The 24,410-nt window shown below is 39.7% G+C and overlaps 2 protein-coding genes and 1 non-coding gene across 3 annotated transcripts; 2 read left to right on the top strand and 1 right to left on the bottom strand.

The window, feature by feature from the left end:
- Window positions 1-2,947: 2,947 nt before the first annotated feature.
- Window positions 2,948-7,557, bottom strand: LOC106176742 (chitotriosidase-1-like). The gene is made up of 9 exons (XM_086998329.1): window positions 7,343-7,557; window positions 6,893-6,944; window positions 6,415-6,603; window positions 5,652-5,908; window positions 5,263-5,387; window positions 4,772-4,895; window positions 3,918-4,103; window positions 3,419-3,545; window positions 2,948-3,100 (listed from the first exon to the last, which is right to left on the bottom strand). Coding segments are annotated over exons 1-9 (1,071 nt in total). The 5' UTR covers window positions 7,352-7,557; the 3' UTR covers window positions 2,948-3,098.
- Window positions 7,558-10,344: 2,787 nt separating this feature from the next.
- Window positions 10,345-22,574, top strand: LOC106176746 (uncharacterized). The gene is made up of 5 exons (XM_086998321.1): window positions 10,345-11,813; window positions 14,979-15,035; window positions 15,608-15,659; window positions 16,903-16,960; window positions 18,754-22,574. Exons 1-5 carry the CDS (start codon window positions 11,310-11,312, stop codon window positions 18,818-18,820), a joined length of 738 nt encoding a protein of 245 aa, XP_086854447.1. The 5' UTR covers window positions 10,345-11,309; the 3' UTR covers window positions 18,821-22,574.
- A 1,507-nt stretch (window positions 22,575-24,081) lies between these two features.
- Window positions 24,082-24,153, top strand: Trnae-uuc (transfer RNA glutamic acid (anticodon UUC)). The gene has a single exon. It is a non-coding gene; the product is annotated as a tRNA-Glu (tRNA).
- The last annotated feature ends 257 nt before the right edge of the window (window positions 24,154-24,410 follow it).

Raw genomic sequence — 24,410 nt, 5'->3', positions numbered from 1 at the left:
TGTATACCTGGTTTAACAACCTATTTTAACACTGCCACGATGCTGCTACTTCGAATGATCAAATGCAACCAAGGGCCAGCAACGCAGGGCTCCACAGGGCGGATTCCCGGCTAGATTCCACACACGCGAACCGTTCATTTAAACGCAAACGCCATTAAAGTAGAAAATGACTTCGAAGGGGACGGGTGTTAGAATGGAGCTTCAAGAACGGGGTGGGGTGTTAAATGCAATACATGATTATGTTATGAAAGCGTTTGAGTGGTTTGTCATTAATATTTGCAGAGCTGTTTCTGTTGACAAAACAACACCAAGGTGGATTGCCAAGGCCAGTCCCCACTCGCAATACAGTCACCATACACTGAGCTGAACGGAAAGCTTTATCGGGTGATGTTTATGTTTTGTACACAGCCAGGTTCGTGCACAGAAAGCCATTGTTTGTTTGCTTTTTATACCGGTACGGCGTCTTGTGTATTCAATGTATTAAAGGTCTGCGATTAGGGAGCTAGGTGCATAGTCTGACTTCCCTTTGGGTACACTAGACCGTGGATGGGATTGGTAGGGTTGTAATAAAATCTTATTGGATACGATTTCAACCCGTTTTCATGTGATATACACAGTTTACAAGTACACGCGCACAGTCAGTCTGCACGAAAATTTTATCAAAGTTTGAGTGTACTCTATACGGGATAAAGCCGCCAAATGAATTTTCTTCGGGAATAAAAGCAATTTCTGCTACTCGCGAACCATATTTCTTTATCCGTCCCTGCACTTGGATTTGATGTTTTATTCCACTTTAATATAATGATTTAGTTCTAAATAACTGACTGGCCAGGCCTTTAGAACATCATGTCTTTCTGTTCACTTCAGAAGTAACTGTCGACATCAGGTAGTTTTATATGAGGGGGGTTAGAGTTTTTAAAATCAAAACTGGGAAAGATAAGTAGATTTGCAGGATATATAGACACAGAAATTGGAAATTTTCATTTTCATTCGTACAGTATACATTTTAACATTTCTCATGTCTGCGACTTTTACGAGGCAAGCAGATCGCTAGAATCTCTACTTTCAGTGCTTCAGTTCTCCTCTATTGCCCTTAACCGACCATACAGTAAAGCCACTTGTATAGGAGTCTGAGTGGCAAGACTGGATTATCTATGAAGTCCGCCCAAACAGCAGCTTGTAGTCCACAGTGCTTTTTTTTTTTTTTTTTTTTTTTTTTTTTTTTTTTTTTTGTTTGTTATGGTAACCGCCTCAAGTGTATCAACAGTTCAGTTATGACGCCCGACACTAGATAAAATATGAGTTTATCATGATCTGTTTATTCTCTAATACATGCGTGAGCTTGCAGAAACGTGGTAGATTACATATATACAAAATGTTCACCAATCGTCAGGAATACAAGTACACGGGCATCGTTTTTTTTCTTATGGCCCCTCTACCGACAGTGAAATGATAACAGTCACCCGTCCCATATACCGTCATTTCCCGTTATTTCATGCCCTCTCCCGCTCTCGCCTCGCGTGGCTCATTTCATGGTTTTATAAGTTTTCACACTCCAAAACCTTGCCTCCAAGTTAAGTTCACCGTGTACGAGCTTAACCTTTACTTAACCCGTCATCAAGATTGCAGTTTATACTTCCTCTGTAAACACTACAACTAGCATACGCGTCGGAGGGGGAAACGAACTTATGACGGCACGTGGATTATCCCTCAAAGCGTTTTAAGTTAAGTATAACCAAACCCCACACTTCTTTGCATGCTTAACAAGACAAATTGAATTCAGGTAAGATATATTTACAAACTAGTTGATACATTCCCTGCTATCTGTCTGCTTTGCATGAGAAAAAGAGGTGGAGAGTGTATGCCTGAGACACCTGCTTCTGACGCAGTAAATTTACAGAGCAATCTCATCTGAAGAGGGGAACAACTAACGCAATCTGTCAAAGTTTTTTCATTCTGAGCATTTTTTTTCTTACCATTATAAATGGGTTGTGTACAATAAGCAAATAATCTTGGCGTAAGTGTAATACATGAATATGAACAATGTATTTTGCAGTATGACGTTACGCACATTCTTATACATACCACTAGCGTTAAAAAGCTACAGCGCAAAAAAAGCAAATTCTTTCGTTATTATAACACGTGATCTCAGTCTCAAGTTCGGACGTCACACACTACCGTGACGTCATTGTTGGATACCGTGACGTCATTCTAGTGGCAGATACCGTAGCAGGCATGCTGGATGGCATTGAACCGAAGGTTTGAAGGACAGCGCAGGCGGTATGCTACCCACTTATCATACGACCTGATACACACGTAGTAAGCCCCGCATTCCGTGACGTCACCATGAAGACCCGCACTCGGGCACGAAAACACTGCAGTTAAATTATACAGATTTAGATTAGAACACGAATACGTTCTGTATCCATTAAATAAGTACAACTTTAAAAGACCCATTTGTTTTTATACATTCTTGTGTAATTTACAATTTATGCATTAAATTATCTTATTTTCTACAATTTTTGCAATAGAAACTTCCTATTTCTTTAAATATAAACAGTACTACAATGCCTCTCTAACACACTTACAGGTAGAACACAACCTTCCTTACCTGGTGGTATTCTGACGGGATAATTTCCACGCGCTTGCCCATATCCAGTGTGTCCCAAAACTGTCGAATGTGGCTGGCGAGTAGTGTAAATACTACTTGGATGGCCTCGTCGAGTCTGCTCATGATAGAGAACAGGTTTGAAGGGCTGAAACCCGGGCCTTTGGTTGGGTGTTCTTGGAGGTCCGTGCCCCTGATAACTTGGTCCCTGTTGGTGGTACCCAGGGGTGCTGGGTGCTCTATGAGGTCCGTGCGTGTCATAACCCAACTCTGCTTTTGAAATGCTCTGCAGTCTGTTCTCATGCCTTGATGTGGGGGCGCCCTGTGGTCCTTTCTCATTGAACAGTTTACCTACTTTGTAATGGCCACGTAAGATCTCGTTTATTCTCGTGAGAAGGGGGTAGGGTCCCTGGTTACAGCCTTTTCCACTGAAGTCATCCATTTCTACCGACCAAACAAAAGCTCCTCCCAGATTTCTAGACATGATATTTTCTGCCTGGAAATAATTATGTAATATTACGTTATAAATGTATATGTTACCGTACAATAAACAGCAACTAATGTACACGTCATGTGTCCGAACAACAACAAGTTTGTACCACAAAGCCAACAAAACCAATATGATCGGATGTAAGTGATGAGCGCCGTAAAAATCGGAAATAAGAAACCCTGCCACACAACGCCGAGATTGCTCGTATGAAAGTACCTACCAACAGCACGGTAGCATTACTGTTAAAATGTAAACTAAGAATGTAAACTGAGAGAGAGAGAGAGAGAGAGAGAGAAAGTGGAAAAAGAGAGGTGGCCTACATGCCTTATAAGTTACGCTCTCCACGTCGTCATATCCGCCCCACTGACGGTCACCATAGTAATATGGACTCATCTGGTCTGCGATCCAAGCACGGTTCCACCTGCCGCTTCTTAGGTTCTGGCAAATCTGAAAGTTGACAATGGCAGAAAAATAACAGGCTATTGCTAGTTATAAAGACAATAATATTCCTGCATTAAAAAAGAAGCAATATACACAAGGTATGGATTCGAATTGCATCTTAGTGTGTCGTGAAAGTCAGTGGTGGATTTTATCTTTTGTGGCTGTGTGTTGAAGTTACACCAATAAAGACCAACAGAATACGGGACCATATCAAACATTCCTCATATAGTCTCAATGTTTTGTATACTGTATCCATACATGCAAGCAATAAGATTTAAAAGATTTAAATTGAAAGGTCTTTTCTGGGACACAAAATTTATCATCGGTTTACATATGAATGCATGCTACAAGAAACTTTGACCAGAAGGTGGTCATTACCTCGTAGTAGGCCATAACTCCAGGCTCACGTGTGTATTTCCCGCCTTCTCCCGCGCCGGTAGCTGGCGCCATGAGCCCGTGCTGGGTGGGGTCCCTGAGGGTGAAGGTCATGGAATACGTTGCTATGCCAACAATTATTTGCTCTTTCCGTGCTCCCTTCCCTAGCCAGAATTCAATTGTCCATTGCTAATGAAAAAAAGACTTTGTTATGACGACATTTCGATTAGATTTGCTGATGTAAAAGTGTAGCAAAGGATACTTCGTAAAAATTGGAATGGATGAAGTCAGTTTGAGATAAGACAAGACGAAGATTTATTAAGCCAATAAATATATGTAATATACATTATTGGGATTAAATTGCCCTGCAAAAGCGCCATTGTGCTTAAATAAGTAGTAAGAATGAAATAATGTTAAGGCGTAGTATAAAAAAGGAATACAGATGAAGGAAAATGCGAAAAAATCGTTGTTGAAACTTATTTTAAAAGATAGCTACAATTCGTATATTTACCATTATTTTACTACAGTGGGCATGACACATTGTGTGTGCAACATAGACATTGTAATCCAGCGTTGACATCTCAAGACATTATTCTGACATGGTATACCTTTTTGAATCAGGAATGATATATGGACAATGTGGCCGACAAAACGGACCCCACGATACGGACAAGGAAACAAAAGGGGGGGGAGCACGTAAGAGATGGAGGGATGAGACAGACGAATATTTCAAGAAATTAAATTGGAAGTTCGAAGCCTAAGATAAAAGACACTGGAAAAAGTATGTCGAGGCCATTAACCAACATTGAAACACTATAGGCCCTCAACGCTGATAGTGATGATAATGATAATAATACCTGGTTGAGTTCCCTGTCCCTGTCCTTCTCGTCCGCCCTGGGGTACAACCCACTGTGATGTCCCGTGAACTTCTCCCACATCCCGTGGTAGTTATACGCCATAAGCAGGAAGTAGTCCACGTGGCTACCGGGAAAATAACATATTTTGTACAATTATATACAGGCATTTGCATTTTTTCAGAGCAAGTAATATTTTTTACAACCGACTTTTATCCGTTGTAAAAGATATCTAACCTCTTTGCATGCATCTTTTCGTAATTAATCCTCTCTCTTTCTCTCTTTATTGCAGAACCTGCTCTAATACTGGTATCATAAGTGAAGTACGTTCTTAGCTATGCCATAATGTTTATTTGTAGCTAACAAACCGAATGGCTAGCTTTCAAGAAATATGAGACTCTGGATAGACGCTTGTAGACGCTTTTATTTTTTACTTCATAATGTGTAAGAGAAGAAAAAAGATTTCATATCACACTATCGATAATGTGCCTTACGGTATGAGCAATTCCGGTTCGTAACTCTTGCTAATAAAGTACATGCCGCCCGCTGTCGCTAATGTCAAGAGGAGTTTATCCTTTCCCGAGATCTGGGCTTCACTGCGGAAAGCCTCTTGCAGTTCCTGGATACAATGTAAAGATGTCACAATATTCTAATCTAAATTGTTTTCTTATGCACATTCCACCAATCATAAGATGCTATGTGCGTAAAAGAACAAAAAAGAAGTACAATAGTACAAACAGTGGCGATTTCTGATTTGCACGGCGTTTGCACGTGGCCAGTCCATTAAAAGTTTTGATAATAAATTTAATTTTCAGATAATTTCTGCAAATATTGTATGTCTGTGTCGTCTTCGTAAAACCTCTCGGAATTATCTCTAGCTTACCTTCATTAGCTTTGTAAACCTCTGTTTATCCTCTGGGGGACTACCCCTGGCGCCAGGGAACTCCCAGTCCATATCAAGGCCGTCAAAGCCGTACTTCCGGAGATATCTGACCACGTTTCTCACCCAGGCCTGTCTGTTCTCTACGCTGGACATCATGGGGACGAACTGCTTGGAGCCCTGGGCCCAGCCACCCACGGCCAGGAGCACCTTCAGGTCCGGGTTCCTTTGTTTCAGTGCTACGGTTCTCTCATACAGACCTAGGAGGGGGTGTGTCGGCTTAATAAAGCTTGGTTTTGTTGCAGTGGATGAAAATAGGCTCCCGTGCGTTTGCTTTTTTAAGGTACCATTAAGGAGCCATTTTTTGTGCAAAATTATTACAACTGATAAAAACGTTTGTCTCACCAAGACAGTTGCGTTTGAAACTTTGTGGGATATATGTGGTTTTAAATTAACGCAGTGAAATAACTTTAAAGATGCTTTTAGTCAGGACAATAAATACATTGGCTCTCATTTGCATATGACAGTTACGTCACACCTATGTGACGAATATGACGTCAAAATTATTTCCTCTGTAATTGACATGATCTCTTCTCGTTACTTACATGCATCTTTTTTCTACCCCACCTATGACAAGCTGTAAGCAATCGCATGACACTTACAAGGGCGTTCTTGCCAAAAAAACTTTGGCATTATTATACCTCCATTCCAGAACATTTCCCCCCTCCCACCCATCCCCCTTACCCTCCGCCACCCCAGTCCTCACCTGGCTTCCCCCCACGTGATATGTGATTTCGATTGGAAGGCTTCAGATTTCTTCCGTCGGGGGACACATCCACGAAGGCAAACAGCACGTGCGTACACAACTGAGGGTTTATATCCTCAGGAAGGAAGCGCGCCATGCCCTGCCTGGACTGGGCAAAACTGCTGTAGTAACAGAATATTTTCTTGTCGGCTGGAAGGAGAACAATTAAATGGATAATACTGGTAATCAGAAAATTGTCAACTTATCTGCCTGACTTTACTGTGAATACCGTACATGCATACATAAATTGTTGAAAATTGAGGAAACTGCAATATATTGGGACATTGATGAAGTACGTATATTTATGTAACCAATATAGTTTGTTATTATTATTATAATTTAACGAATCGAATGATACGCTCGTCAGGACAGTGCAGTCTTTCATACATGGTAGTTACTTGTTACTATAATGTTTTCTGTTTAGTTTTGCATTCATTACCTTTTGTTGGTGCCCATAGCAAGCAAGCCAAGGTGACAAGGTAGATCAAAACCTTAAAAACAAATATTGAGAAGAAATGACACTTTTCTTCGAGATTGAGAACCTATTTTCAGACCTAATAAATTGTGCTAGTATAGAAAATAATGTATCAATATCATTTACAAGTCTGTCTCATTTTCACTCTTTCAGCCGTTAGTTGCTTCCAGTCGTTAGTTGCTAATTTCATATATTAGACGCGGGTTCTAAAATTTGTAAAAGGTGTCAGAATTATCATAATAAATAATCATTTTCACGTATTCTGTAATATTGGGCCGTTTGGGATGTCTTTTTATAATTCATGGTTTTATTCAGCAGAAACAATGTAACATCGTTAATAAAAATAAGCAGTTAGCATCAAACAGACAAGATCATTTGGAACAAACGCATACTTACAGTTTCTATCTCACTTACCTCGGTCATCCTCGTCTTGTATATACGGTAGTCCGGGTGTAACTTTTTCACTTTAAATCACCAAGAGTAGTTTGTATGTCTCTCTACGATGTCATTTTGATTCGCCTTTTAGATCTGGTTGACACAAGGATGCCGTCCCTGTGACGTATTATAGGTCTATTGGGCGCTGCCCACACTCGTTATAGAACACAGGTGTGCTCTCATAATTAGTAATTACCGTACGGTTCACAATATTCGCGCAGGTCATATCACCAACGCCGTCTCTCTCTGAAATGGCTTGTTTAAAGCACGTAATTTATACATTTTTTTAAAGAAGAACAGGAGATAACGATTTTGGGGGAATTTTATAACTACGAATCTTTGATGCATCACAAAATAGCCTGTCGTTAATTCACCGACGGCTAAAACGTTCATATTACGGTCTAGAAGTATGCGATTTCTCAGTCGCAGCTGTTTCCTAAGACGCGGGGCGTGGTTGCTTGTCTGTACTGTTAGAATGTCATGGCATGCTTTGGAGTTGAACACTAACTTTGGAGTTTTACATTAGCCAATATACCGACCTAAAGATTGAGAAAGGGAATTCCTCGAAGAAGCTTGGAATATAAGGGAGATATAACAGATTTGAGGGTTGAAGTTTCTTCTTGCAATGAGATACGAGTATATTTTGCGCATCCTGTCCAATGATTTTAAAAACTTTTCTCAAATATTGATTCCTTTTAGGACAAAAAAAAGCATAAGGTCGAGGTATTTTTAGAAATTTATTATTGCCCCACCAAACATAATTACACGGTGTGCAAACAGGCACCTCTGTCACCTCCGGTAGACCTAACACCACCTTGGTGACACAGCTTGCAGTGGATGCCACATTAACAGAAACACATATATTGGATGTAACAGCTGAGATGTAGCAACACAGATTACACTGGCAATATTAAAATATATGAAAACTCTCTCACTACTTTGATCCATCTATTTAACATGTAAATAACAGGGGCGGAGCCAGGATTATTTGAAGGGGGTTTCGGGGATGCGAAGTCGACCCTCCACCCCCCACCCCCACCCCCACCCTCTCGGCGTGGGGTTCGGGGCCCGCTAAAGGGCCCGAAAAATTTTTGGTATTTTAGAGGGCGAACGGTGCCATTTAGTACGGTTTAGAAGTATGATTCAGCTGGTCAAAATTTTATTTCAGGAGGAGAACATTGGTGTGATTTTTTTCAAAAATCGAAGGGAGGGTCAGGACCCCCCTGACCCCCCCCCCCTTAAAACCGCCACTGAAAATTGGGCCGTCTTCCACACTTCAACATTCCACTCGTTCCGATATCCTACGAGACAACACAGACAGCCTAGTGCATAATTAACCTGTTTATTCCCCAGCGCAGTTTCACAAAGAGCAGTTTTCCAGAAAGAAGCATGGTGACAACACCATCCTCAGAAATCACATTCGATTGCATAAAGATATCATGCTTTGTGTGTGTGTGTGTGTGTGTGTGTGTGTGTGTGTGTGTGAGAGAGAGAGAGAGAGAGAGAGAGAGAGAGAGAGAGAGATGACTGCAGTCATTCTCTCGTTCACACATACAAAGTAAGTGGTCTAGTATAAAATGGATGTGTTGTGCTTCGCTATCGCAATCTTCTGCAGAAACATTATGAATAGTATCTAAGCAGGGGAATAAATCAAACTTTAATTTGTTTAATCTGTTTTATGTTATGAAGTCGAAATTTATAGTGGTTTTAATATTTAGCAATGTTTTTATCTTTATTATTCAGTAATTTTATCTGAATGTCCTTTCATGTCTATGTATCCATCCAACCGTTTTTCGGTTTTCCAGATATATTAATAATGATAATAATTATTATTATATTTTATAAATCACTGGAATAACATATGTTTGGGTGAATGTATATCATATACGTTTCTTAATTCAGTGTAAAGTCGCAAAAAGTTAGAAATTTTTTTTTTCCAGGTATGCACAGGTGTAACATTTCAAGCACCTCTGTTTGTACTGGTACAGCTGTTGTTAACTTGCGTTCTTTATTGTGAAATGTGTGTTCAAATTAAATTTTAAATACTCCAATGGAAAAGAAATAAAAAAGAATTGCTCGAAAAATGCATGGTCACAATCTAAACAGCAACGCCATGTTAATGTTTCTGTATCTAGTTGACTTTAACAACAAATCCCCGCGGCGTGTTTACACTTGGCTTAATACAGAGCCCAGTGGAATTAAAGGGGTCCAATTTGGCGTTTCTGCAGCTCCAGGTCTTCCTTTTGGGTACCTAAAAATGCTCTGGGCCTGAATTCAATTAATTGCATGGCATAAAGCAGCCAACTTGTCTTCATACCCAGTTAACAATACCACACTAATTTTTGCACTCTTCCAAAGAGAGGTATTTTTACCAATTTTGCAATGTGCGAACGTTCTCCGTCAATAATTATAGGGGATTCTCAATAAAAATTATCACTTATATTAATTACTGCCGCTGATTTTCACTTCAGCGTTAAAGTTCAATTAAGTTAGTGCAAAAACGTAGAAGACCGCTTAATTCCATGAAAACTGTTGCTACACAACTCAGGTAACCATACACGGCTTAATGTTTGCCGATCGTTTTGATTACATTCTTATCATCACAGAAACACACCACATCTGAAAACCACACTGTTTTTTGTTGACTGGGTTTATTATGACCACCACAACTGGTTCTATTTGTGGATCGATTGTATTTAATGTCACCGTATTTAATGTCTCACTCAAAGACCGTGGAGCGTTTCTTTTCATTTGATTACATAGCTGCCTCTGGCAACGACATGCCAACAATCTCGCCTTTGATCCCATGTCGATACCCGTGGAAATCGGGGCTCCCAATGTAAACGTTGACGTGATCGATTAGTTAAAGAGACAGCATTCATTCACGCTCGTGTCCCCGGGGTGGATGGATTGAGGGGGAGCGGCTCTACAGGGTGCTTAGAAAGCAGAATACACATTAAAGACTTTTTAACTGCGCACAAGCAATAAATCAACGTACTCAGTTCACTGGAAGACGTTCAATAACGTCTATGAACTGAAGGCGTATGGCTTATTGTTTGGCGAGTGCTTAATGCATTGTGTAAAGCGAAATAAACATCATTTGTAGTTTACATAGTGCTCTAGCTCTCTCCCCGCCTATGAGCAAAAATCAAGAAGATGCCAAATTAACAAACAGATTTAGCAGGTCAATATCCTAGCTACATCGTTCACTGGACTGACCGATAGCCACAATACATTTGGCCGTGTTTCCCTGCTGGAGCGTGGCCGTGGAAATGAAAAGAAACAAACGCGTAATGTTTACATAATTACGACGCGGTGCCCCCCTTTGTGAACCCGTGGATTAAGTAGTGGTGATTAAACACACAATCCGTGAATCGATTGCCATTCAGCTGGTCCCGAGGCAACACTCCACAGTGCAGTGTCACTGAATAACGTAGGTGGCAGAGAAAAAGCACGATACACTTATTACTTTTCACTTTGCGCTGATACCTAAGGAAAGTCGTAGCTAAACTGGAAACAATCTGAAAAGATTGACAGACACCGAATGATGTGGAGGGGGTAGTGTCACCGTGTACATTGACGCAGATTAACGGTGACTTGTGTCAGTACGAGGCACGAACCAGATCAATCAAATGGGCCCCAGGTGAGCGCCAGAAGACAGTTAGATCCTGCACCAAACGTCCACACCCTGTGTTCAGGTAGCTACAGGTGACATGTATTAACGAGGTGATCCGAAACGTAAGAATCAGTTGTGAAAGAAGACCGAAAACAGTGTGGATCTTACCACTATGGCGACGCCGTAAGGAACACGGCTATTTCTTCCCTGAGAGGACACCGTTATAACAGTGATCACTGTGGAAGAGGATACTAACTGACATTAACTGTAGCCAGTAGAGACAATAAGGATACGAAAAATAAGCAACAGGGATCTAGAATCTACAGAGATATGGGTTCTGGCTCTAGTACGTCGAGGCAGAGTAGCGCCAAGAAACAAGTACCCCAAAACAACATGAAAGACGTGAACCAAAATCAGCAGAACCTCAAGGAGCAGAGGAGAGTGGAGAGGACCGAAAATCAAATCAACCACGAGGACAGGCGCGTCCGTGAAGAGGACGAGGTGGGCAGTTTAAAGGAGGAACTGGACAGAACAATTTCTAGAGACTACGACAAAATGCCCCCTAAGAGGGGCAGTAGGTCGACGCTAGATAGCGGGATCAGTAGAGACACATCAGATGGATTATTGAGACACGAGCACACGGCGTTAAGCCAGCAAGAACAGGAGGATCTGATTCTGAACGAGTTTCACTCCTCCAATACGGAGGAGTACCCAGAGAAATACGCCGATAGACTGAGGAAACAGCAGCAACACGACACCGTGGCGTTCGCTCTGGGACGAGAAAAGACGGTGTTGGTTCGGAACCCGGAGGAATGGAATATCGATACTTCTCCGGTATGACCAGTTTGTCGGTGGTTTGCCCAGTGGGAGTAAAAGTGGCAGTTTGAGTGCGGTCAGGATTGGGGGGGGGGGGCACTCAAGGGGAGTGGGGGATAGAGTGTTTATAGTAATCCCCACCCATATATGAGAGAGAGAGAGAGAGAGAGAGAAAGAGAGAGAGATTGGACACAATGTAGGATTTATGTAAAGTTTGGGAGCCGCCAAGAGTACGAATAGGTGTATCTCATACAAAGATATCCCCGAGACTGCTGGAATACCCCCCCCCCCCCCCCCCACCATCTCCAACCCCAATCCCACCTGCAACAAATCCCCGATTTTTTTTCTTTTTTCTTTGGTGGATGCCCCGTTTTTTCCTTTGGTGGGTGCCAAGTTAAACTACGACCCCTATATATTTCAATGGAGCCTAGATAAAAACGAACGCGACAGTTGCTACAATTGCCGGCACAAACAAATCGTTAATCACGGCGAGTTTCACGACAAGACCCAGTTTAATTCTACTTTTTGAAAATACCGTGCACAAAATACAAGCTATCAACGTCTCTATTTAATCTTTTCAAACAGTTAGAAGTGAACAGGTGTATTACGTGAATACCGCGAGTTGATGTTAAACGGATAACCTCCTGAACCCTTCTTGTAACAAGTGCGCCCTAAAAAATAGGTAACCCGACACGCGCCATGCATGGCTACGCAATGCTTCTATCCTGCTACTTTTACAGGTAAACAGAGAAATATAAAGAGTGACCAGGTTATGAATTATGAAGTTAATACACTCGAGTTCGTGAAGTGATATTTATGAAGGTCAAGCCTGTGTTACGATTCCTATAATCTAAAGAATAATCCAGGTTTTAACAGGCAAAGGGAGAAATATAAAGAGTGACCAGGTTATGAATTATGAAGTTAATAAACTCGAGTCATTGTGAAGATATTTATAATGGTCAAGCCTGTGTTACGTTTGTCATAATTTAAAGAATAATCCAAGTTTGGTTTTCTTCACTATGAATAAGATTTTTGCAAATTTATAAAACTTCCTGGTAACAACATTTTTATGGATACTAGGTGGAAAGTAAGTAAAAAAGATTGAGTTTACCTGCTAAAACAGTTAACAATAAGAAAATTGACACCAGTGATTAGCGAAAATGTGCAACTGAAACATTATACTTCTATATATTTCCATAACTTTGATGTGTATGCAGAGAAAGCTAAATGGCTAACGCCGTTTCCCATTGATGATCTGAGTAAGGCTAAATGTGTTGACAAATCCTTGTTAGTGAAACTCTACACCGGCACCTGTAATGTATACACAGTTTGGCCATATAGTGTTGCGGAAATTGTTCGTCCAAAATTCTATTGATTCAGTCTACAAAGCAGAATATATTGGGCCGGAATATTTAGATACATGTAATACTAGCCACTGGATAGAAAGGCAATGCCACTAAAGTGAGGTGTAAGATGTCGTGTACACAGTTTGTGTGGCCTGGGCAGTTTGTTATTATAACTGATGATGGAAGTTGACTTATTGAACAATAGTGGTCTTAGGCTCTGTTCTCACAACTTTTAGATCGATCTATCACCGCGGGGAGTCTCACTAGATTACTGTCAGATAATCCCCCTTAAGTGTCCGTCCCCGCCTACTACAAGCTTTAAGGGGTAATTAACTTTCGTGTCCGCCCGGCTGACAGCTATTTAGCGTGAACCCCCAGGGAGTTAGGTCGATCCAATGTAGGTCGATCTAATCTATGAGAATGGGGTGTTAGACCATTCGAAGGGAGCAGCGACCGCGACTAGTGGCACCCATCAAGAATTAGAGTGAAAAATTCCCAGTTTCTCCAAAATTAGATGTTCTCTCTGCAGAATCATGACAGATCCGTCACTGTAAAAATGCACATCCGGGAATCTGTCTGCGAAGATTGGGTGCTAGGAACAATGGAACAATTCCTCGTGCTGTTTCTGCACAGTTCTAGTCAAGCGGTTCCTTCTTGGTATTTTAGTAATAATAATAATGTTAATCTTCTTTTCACCTCAAGCCAAACTGTGTTGCCTGAGTGAAAACTAGGAATTGATAACCACTATGAGACCATACAATAAACATGCAGTGCTTTAAAATATGGCAATTACTTCTCTTATGTCAGAAATACAGTTTATGAGAACACTTGGCTGGATAGACAACAAGATCCTGGGTAGATGAATGAAAGGCGACCTGGGCTCAATACCCCCTCCCCCCTCCCCTCCTCCCCGACAGAATTTCCCTGGCCGATTACTCTGTCGGCTTTCCACCCTTGGCACCATAGCATCCACTAATGTATGTTGTCTGTGTCCTAAAATAAACCAAGATATTTCTCATTAAAGCATTATGTCATTAACAGTATTGAATTTGGAGGCCGAGTACTTCTCAACGTTATTACACAGCACAATGTTTTATTCATGCCGGCCGTTGTAAGGATTTCTGTTTCAGAAGCGCTTGTACAATAACTCGGTCTGCGTGTTCGATAGATGTTTTATCTCCCGTGATGAGACTGAAACCCATTCAAAACACGTAGGCTGCAGAAACCAAACGTAGATTAGTTCGTTACCCAAGGGATTCCGGCTGTTTTCCTGTTAAATGTACGCCATGTTGGGCAGAAACATTGCTCAAGTATGGTGGCGTCCCGTTACTTTGGGGGATCTTGGAAATTGACGAGTTTTTGGATTTTGCAGCCGACTTTTTTAAGCTGAAAATTTGTTTTGGGTACATTTTGAGGCTTCTCCTTGAAGAACGTTGTCAACTCCACATTTTCTGCCGTACAAAGTCTTAAGTATCTTAATTTCGGATCACTCCACCCGTAGTCAATGTAAAGAATCCAAGTGTCGATAAAATAATTAAACACTCACAGACAATTTAGCTATTTTTCTACTTGCCATTTTAAGCAATAATTAATGAAGTTCCTTTCGTCAGCCCACTTAAAAGAAACTGGTGATGTATTTGTAATGCATCAGTCGAAGTATATTAAAGATGTATAACGTACTCCACCTTTAAGTGACTCTTTTCTGCATTTAACAGTACCTGTTTCCCGAAATAACATTAGTCAGTTCTTTGGTTACAGTTGATCCTTTTATTCGGTTATTTATAAATAATACAATATTTTTGGTGCACTTGTTAACCTTTTTCCTTTTCTATTTCAGAAAGAAACAGATGGCTTCGATCCCAACAAATTCAAAGCAGTGAATAAGACGACAGTGGTAAGACATTTATATCAATATTTGCTTCTTGTTAGTAAGCTGCGAGTGACTTGATCAGTAGTCATGGTAACGGAATGTTATAGAAATTACACAAAAGTGTTTCACGCAACATGCGAAAGTTTTTTTTTTTTTTTTTTTTTTTTTTGCTAAGATGCCGTTTTGTAGGTGCGGGAATTCGGAAAAAAAGGATTAGTGTGTGGAAAAAATATTTGGACCAGAAATGCAAAGGTGTTATTTTACCTTTATCGCTGGAACATCAATGGTTTACATAATAATAATAATAATAATAATAATAATAATAATAATAATGGTCTATTTAGTCTTATATATTATGAAATACATATAAAACTGAAATCATATTACCATCTCAAAACAAAACAATGAAATAAAATGAAATAAGTCTGGCAAAGAGTAAAAAGATAACAGACGCCAATTAGAATACTGTTTACTATTAAAAATATGCAGTAGTTAAATAAAAGCTTTTTAGACACCATTTTGGAACAGGCAGTTTGCTTGAACGGTTCATCTACATTATAAAACAGAGGTTAAAGCTGTGATTCACTTATTTCCAGGATGTGACTGACAACAAGGAGGACGAAGCAGTGGCCACTGAACCGTCACACGGTAAGTTGACCACAGGGTAGAAAGGGTGGTCCGTTTTTTTAGGAATGACAGGCCACGGAGGGCACCGCTCAACCCCACTCCCCTTTATCCACCCCACACCAATCTACTCCACTACCACCCACCCCATATCACTCCACTCAACCCACCCCCCTTAACTTAACCCTCCTCAGTCCTATCCACGCTATTCCACCCACTTCCCTACACCCCTCCTAACCCTACTCTACCCCACTCTCCTCCCCCCTCCCACGTCACTCCCCTCCCCTCCACTCCACTTCACCCCACCCCTCCCCACGCCACCCTAGTATACTCCCCTCGACCCCACCCACCCCACTCCACTCCACCCCACCTAGGACCCCCTCACCTCCACCCACTTCACATCACCCCACACTACTCCACCCCTGCACTTTCTTCCGTTAGACTACTGACAAGTTTAAATCCCCTTAAACTCAGTATCTGTGGGCGTTCCTCATAGGAATGTCCTCGTCTGTGAGGAAAGATCTCTCACCATCTCAGTCGTCAATACGTAATCGAGACTGTCTTATCGATGTGAAGTCTCTGATATTGATGTTATGTCACGGTGTGCCTTTCATTAAGTTAAGGGCACGTGCTCTCGTTGCACTCACATTGGTGTCGTTATGTAGGCCTTTGACGTATGTCAAACGCTTATTTCCCTCAAGAGACTTGGGTTCATACATAGGGTTAGTACTGAATAGAACTATTTCGGAATGACCCAATCTCAGTTGACAAAATTAATGTGTTTTTTGTCTACTACTCTTGATCGGTCGATCAGTTGCCCTGTGAATTGTATCAAGGCGACCTCTGTAATTGGATAATCAGTTTTCTGTAAAGCGATCCCGCTGAAATCGACGTTAAACTTTCTGTAATCAATGCAACGTCTATACCAGGACTGACAGTTGTAATACAGCCTTGCTCGAAAGATATGCATAACGGAATTTAGTCTTTATATTTTTTCTGTCTAAATGAAAATCATTACAGCTGCATTTATTGATATTTCATTCTTATTCCAATTTACAATATCGATGTCTAATGTTTCTTTATTCTATTTTAATAATGTTGGAACATTAATTGCCGTCGTCGCCACTCTCTCTCTCTCTCTCTCTCTCTCTCTCTCACACACACACACACACACACACACACACACTTGCTGGGGGATCTTGTAACACGATCACTGTTCGAACGGTCAAATGTACAATGTAAAACGTCATCTTTTATTCTGTTTCAGAAGAGACAGATGTGCAACCAGAAACGGATCCATTGAACATGTCCACAAAATCTTCCAAGTAAGTACATGTAAACATCGTTATTAATTCATCTAAGAATTATGGGAATTGCACGATGCCATTAAACGTCTCACGGCACGCTCGACCATATAGTGGGATGTGCCACAAGGACTGGTGTACCAGAAATAGTAGTCCTAGAAATGAAAGTCAGGGATCCCATATACTTTGCTCAGGTGAGGGAGTATCGGGGTTAGTATATGGGACAAATATCACCTGTACAAAGTAAAGGGAACTTAGTAAAGGGGTTCTTAGTGCACTACCATTCCTGTCACACCGGCGCCATTTTGGTTATAATATAATCACCAGGCGTCGAATTCGCTATGCCTGGATATCACCCACTTCAGTTTCAGTAGTTTGCCTGTCGGCTGATGTATCTGTGAAAATGTTAAAATGAATTAAATAAATTAACAGTAAGATTGCTACAAAACACATCGAACACTACTTTGCATATCGAATCACACTTTACTGGTCCCACTGTTCTGACGCCGTCATGTACGAAAAACGCTTTGATTTCCCAACAGAGTCTACGCGGTGACGTAAGGGTCCAGATTTATTAATGTAGTTTCGCTCTGCTCCAGTGAACACCAGAGTTATCTCAATATTCCATTAGAAGGGATCGATCCCCACTGTTAGCACCATAGGTCGCAATGTTAGCACCCAGAACAACACAAATTTAAACAAATCTGACACGTCATGCAGAAATGTCAATATGACGTCACACCGGTGATGCCAGGTTTATTGCCAAAAAAAGAAAGAACACTCACATATCCTAACGCACACTCAGAATTTTTATTTCCCAAAACTCAAAACTATCACATCCGCAAGGACTCTATCTCATGGGAGCTCAAAATTTTAATATCTAAACTTAGTTGCATTGAACCATTTATAAAAAGTTGATTGATCTGATGTTTTAATCATTGTATTCGGCGTTTATGTTTTAGTGGAAAATGCCATAATGTGATTTGGTCACTTTTATCACTCTCTTCAAGGGCGTGTACAATCCAACTTTAAATTGCAAATATAGTCTATGAATTCCTTACCCATCCTTGTCAACCTCAACTTGTTACTAACATAAGCTATTCGCAAAAGCCAAAAAGGAGAGACAACTGGTTTTAACTTCGCTTCCTTCGATGTGAAATACACACCAATGTGTAAAAGAGAATGTACCGGGGATATAATTGCCTTCCGAAGAAAGTCTTTAGCGTAGTTGTTTGCATGCAGCGTGCCTTAATAATGACTGATATCGCCCATTAAATCTAGAGCTAGTCTTATTTGTTTCTCCAGAGAGTGATTCTTTTATTCATAAGATTTTGGACCTTGATTTCCTTCTTTTTAAAAGGCATGCTATGCTTAAATATACCTAAACACAAAGACACGTTACTAATACAAAGGCTGTCCCGAAAACGCGCTCTATTATGCAAGTTATCGACTGTGTCGCCAAGAACAAAACTTCTACTTGCAGATTAATTCCGATTAATTAATATCGATTGCAATCATGCGGAGAGTCTACTGTCTTACGGTATAGAATTAATAGACACGTATGGTAAACATGGAATATTAATATCAACTGCTATGAAATTGATTGCACAGAAAAAATATGGTCTAATTTCTAGGAGACGCTTCTTGAAATTGAGTTCCCTCATACCTTTTTTATGACTCGACAGGTACATGAAGACAATTAATTTATTATATTAAACTAATATTTTTATCTTAAAGTTTCTGTAAAATTGCTGTTTTAAAACGATGACTTGTCATCTTTAACTGATAATCATAATTTGTTTGTTTTGTTTCAGAATTCTAAAATATGACGTCACGGAAGAGGAACTCATGGAAAGCATTGCCAACGAGTATGAACTATGAGACACTGAACGCATGCGCAGACACAGCAGCCAGCCAAAGGCCTGACGTCATGCGATGGTTGCATGATACAACATACCGATTGGCTAAGATAAAACTGGTCACAGCTCGTGACTTGACATGTTGCCATAGTGATAGGGGCGGGACTTGGTTTCTTCGCCACGACACACCGTGCTATTGTGCCATGGTACGGATTTGTACATGCCGCAGAACGGTTGTCCATTTTACAGGTACGGCTTTCCGGGACTTATTTATCTGACGTCACAGAAAGACCAATATTCTTTTTTTACACTGGAAATGCCATAGAAAATAATAATTCTACCTGGAAGTGCGGTAAACATCAGACTCAGAGGATATGATTATGGAATGAATATGCCATTCATTACACTGGTAATAGAAATGGATGGTAATGAAAGATGTATAGTTTTCACGTCGCCAGAGGAATGACAAGGAGTATTGAGTCGTTACAGATGAGGGATTTTTTTCATAATAAACAAGATGATAAATGATGCAGCACCGGGAACATACAGAAAACACTATTCATGCTGAGAGCTTAATCTGTCTTGTTGTGCATTACGGTGACAATGATACATTCCCTGTACACCGCTAGTTCAATCAGTACAAAAAACACTTACATTAAGTGTCTCCTGGGACTTAAATCACTTAGGGGCGTTCAGAATGAGTTAGGTTGCATCAGCTACTGCGCACAAACTCTATGTGGGGTTCTTGCTGAATGCAAACAGATTAACAGAAATAACATCAGGGGCAGATTTAAGCAGTCTTCTGGGTCTTCCAGAAGACAGTCAGATGTTCAAGTTTACATTGACGGTTTTTTTATTTTTTCTGTCGTAAGACGGTCAAAAATGGAGGATGGATCGACAAAGTTAATTTGGAAGACCGTCAGAAAATATCTCTAAATCCGCCTCTAAACATGCCTCCTCTTGTTTCCAACGAGCTCGTATAATCACCAGCTTTTCTACATTCTACTTAAAGGGATAATAACTCTTCGTGTGAGATCTATATTTCACAATAAAAACATTGTGAATAACTCATAGAAATATAATATATTCTGTTTTAACACAAAAACGGTAGTTGTAGCTATTATTCTGATATCTGAGCTTGTCTTTAGATCACGTGACCTCCATTGATGGCTATACTCTGTTAAAATCTCTTAAGAGATTTTAACAAAAAACCAATCTTTTTAGAAAAAACCAGGGACTCACTTTGAATGTAAAAATGGATTCATTAACCATTTGTAAGTATGGGAAAATTGTTGTTTACTCCAGGAAAATTCATTTTTTTGGCCAAAACGAAGAGTTATTATCCCTTTAACCCCAGGAGGAGGTGTGTGCTAAATCATGTTATGGACAAAATTATGTTATGGACAATGTCTCAGCTTTATACATAAATGTATTGCACACAGTGTTTTATCGTTGCGAAAAGGCATACTCGCTTTTACTAATTGCTCAATGTTTGTTATAATAAATTATTCGAACAGTTCTTATGAAAGATGTGAAATTGTATTTCAGCGTAGAAGTATTCGGTAATGGATTCTGTATGGCTATCTCTGGAAGGCGTTTATTTAATATTTCTAACGATTGTTCCTGAAAGAAAGGCTTTAGGTTTTTTGCCTTAAAATAAGAGCCATTGAAACTACATCAAAGCATAACTTCTTTGTTTTATAAGTTTTGTCAGCTGTTTCCTTTACATATTGATTAAACAGTTAAATAGTTAAATTGATTTATTTCTGTGACAATGCCGAATATATACAAATATAATACAATAATGTGAATATATAAGTAACGGCCCAGCCCTATGGGCTTACAGAGTCACCGGTTACCAAACATTAGTTATATAGAAGCTTCTTTCTGACCTGAAAGCAGTTAAAGAGAAACCTCGCTGTGCTTCTATGAAAATCTGTAAAAAGCACTTGAGGTCTCTCCTTAACCACTTCCAGGTCATGAAAGATAAGATCACCCACTTTTACTTTTTCAAACCATTTTTTTCTTAAATCTTTATAAATTGGACAATCAAATAAAAAATGATACTCATCTTCTACTTTTTGTGTGTTACAAAGAAAACATAGTCTGTCATCTAATTTTCTGTTAACAAAGCGGCCCGTTTCTACATGTAATGGAAGAACCCCTGATCTAAACTGGGCCGTAATCGATCTTTCCGCAGCTTTTAAATTGTACTTAACATAATTTTCCACAGATAAATTTTCTTTAAGTTTTCTGTAGACCCTTAACTTTGGTTTTTTTAATACTGCTTCTTTCCAGGCTCTCTCCTGCAATTTAAATAATATGTTCTTTATAACGCCAACATCACAATAAACTAAATCATTAAACAAATGCTCCATTTCACAAACAGCTAAAACTCGAGAGACATGAGCACACCAATTAATGTTACCCTCTTTTGCCAAGTCATAATCTCTAATGAAAATTTGTTTTGTAATCCTATCGTCACTCATGCTCAAAAGTCTGTTCCACAATCTTATAAGGTGCAACCATCTTTTATATTTAGTATTCATCCAACCTATATCTCCTTCTATGGCCAGAAGAGGAGTAAATCTGTGCACCCCAAGAAATACCCTGGCGGCTCTAAACTGAATTTTATCTAGCTGCTTATATTCATTATATCCCCAAACACCTGCTGCATATTCTAGAATGGGACTAACACAAGAATCAAAAAGCTTTGTGTACGTGGAATACCCCATATATCCTTGATGTTTATACTTAGCTACTATGGAACCCAGTGCCCTACCTGCAGCATGAGACATCACATCTGCATTTGTACTATAATTAAGTGTCTCTACTAAGGTAACTCCAAGATATTTATAAGACTTTTCATAATCAAGTGGCACTCCACCGCAATTAAACTGAAAGTTACTCCTTTCAACACCTGGTTTTCTAAAATGTACGATTTTTGTTTTCTTTTGGTTAACAAATAAACTCCATTTATAAGACCACTCACTTAGCTTATCAAGCATAGCTTGCAAGTTTTCCTCCGTAGGAGCAATAAATACCACATCATCTGCATATAATAATATATCTACAACGTTTTTTCCTACTTCAACACCTTTCGAGATCCGTTTTATCTCTTGCGCTAAATCATTAATATATAAGGCAAATAGGGTTGGTGATAGATTATCACCTTGTCTTACACCATATTCAGTATTGAACCAATTAGATTGCATGTCTCCTACCTTAACACAAGCTTCTGTAAATGCATATATGTTTCTAATAGCCCAGTATACTTTACCATCTATACCAGATCTCAATAATTTGTACATTAAATAATCTCTGTCGATGCAATCAAATGCTTTATGAAAGTCTATGAAAGCACAAAAGGTTGATAATGCAACATTAAGTCTATTTCTTATGATAGAATCCAAGGCAAATATATGATCTTGACAAGACCTATCCCTGCGAAAACCGTTCTGCTCATCTACTAGAACATTTCTGTTGTCAAAAAACTCAGTTAATCTATCGTTTAAAAGACTCGTGTACATTTTTGCTGAGCAACATAATAAACTAATTCCTCTATAATTCAGAGGAACCCTCTGATCCAATTTACTGTCCTTTGGAATAGGGCAAATAATTGCCTTCCGCCATACTGAGGGAATCTTTCCTGAATCCAAGCATAACTGAAATAATTTATGCATAACTTTAATAGCATTATCACATTTGTACACTTCGTTGGGCAGCATGTCTACTCCAGGTGCTTTTCCTTTTTTCATTTTGGCTATTACACGAACTATTTCACTAATATCGATGTTTATATTCAACATCCCATTACTTTCGTACAGAGGATCTATCATGTATTGCTCTTTCAGAATATTACTATTTTGTATGTCAGCCTTGTGTTTGTCTTTCCTAGGCTCATTATTCCCATAGTTATTGTACAGCATTTGGAAATCATCCCTCCATTTATTTATTACAGTGTTTTTATCAGTGGTAACGTTTCCATCAACATAAACTTCTAATGGGATGGTTTTGTTTTTACGAGGACCTAACCTGTTCACTTGTTGCCAAAATTGCTTAGGGTCTCTAGCATGCAACTCTTCAATGTTGGTAGACCTCTCTAATCTGTCTTTTCTTTCGAAGAATCTAAACTTTCTGTCGAACACATGTTGTGCCTCGCGAAACAATTTAAAAAGCCCTTGTCTCTCTTTTTTATTTTTGGCCCGTCGGACAGCTTTTTCACGTCTGTTCATTTCTAGCCAAAAGTCGTGCAGCTCCTCGTTCCAAAATGTTAAACAATGGGGAAGCACTAAGGTAATGATTTATGGGTAAAAAGTGTAATGCGCTAATTGCTTAACTTATCTGTGATATAGCTTTGATAAGCACTCCTTTGGTTGCCATGGTAACATCCTATGATACCATCAAATTGATTTTGTTGTTGAATAGAGAAAACTTTAGATCATTGTCTCCAAAATACTTGTGGCGTCACTGATATTTCTTTATTAGGATTACCTTTACAGAAATAGATGATTACATAGAATTATGATAAAAACCGGAGTATCAATAAAGATATTTATACAACAAAGTGGCCCTTGATATCGACCAGGCGTTCTTCAACAAAGACGCGTTGAACAATTGTCTCGAGTTCGTTGTTCTTTTTGTCTCAACAGTTATGTTTTTGAAATAAGATATGTCATAATTTTTTAGGAAACATATTACTGTCACCAGATGGAAGCTGTCGATGATACTCAGTAGCCTTCATTGTTCGATACAAATAGATAATGATTAAGTTGGATTTAAATGTCAAAATTCAGTTTCATTGCTGGGTCAGTTCAGATGGTCCTTGGGGCGTTTTTTCTGTCTCTTTCCTTCTTATATGTTTTCTCTCTTTCTCTTTTTTTTAACAAAGGTCCATTCTTAAACTAAATTAAGGAGAGAGGCGTTTGCTTGAAACTCCCAGCCGCTGTTGACCAAATCGCTGCGCTGTAGGCCTACTGGTCACGTACTCTGTGAGTCAAAGGTCTCGCTTGTAGTAAATCACAAATTATGGTATCTCTCCTTCGATTTTGTAAACTTTTCTATAGACCCTGTGATATCAGAGGCTAGTGATCACGTACTTTTGAAATAATAGAAAACTTCTCTATAGGGATTGCAATTAAATTTCCACTCTCTGCAGTTTTAAAGAAAATTCTATGCCAGCAGTTGTGCGTATTTGCTTCCCTAACTGCTGTGCGTATTTGCTTCCGTAACGAACAGACCCTCAGTTTTATTATGTGGTACAAATCCACTTTGAATATGAGCTCCGATATGGTCTAGTGGTTAGGATTCCTGGTTTTCACCCAGGCGGCCCGGGTTCGATTCCCGGTATCGGAACGAAGATTCTTTTGTTTAATTAGTTTGTTTGATTAATTAGTCCACAATAACTAAAAATAAAAATAATGGAAACTGAGCTGCCTGGGAAGTGGTTTGAACTTAGTGTTTTTCTAGTTTTCTGAAACAACAGTCCTGGGCCCCGTAACTCATAAGCAACGCAAATTGCGACTGAGCGCAAGCGTCTCGATTCCATAACTCGCCCATACTCGCCCCATATGAGAGCCTCGAAATTAAAGGTGATATCGCTATTCGCGATG

The sequence above is a fragment of the Lingula anatina genome, unplaced genomic scaffold (genome assembly GCF_051362555.1).
Source record: "Lingula anatina isolate TDL-2025a unplaced genomic scaffold, LinAna3.0 unanchor82, whole genome shotgun sequence".
NCBI lineage: Eukaryota > Metazoa > Brachiopoda > Lingulata > Lingulida > Lingulidae > Lingula > Lingula anatina.
Note: the sequence above shows the minus strand (reverse complement) of the source record. Positions and strands in the feature narration are given on the sequence as shown.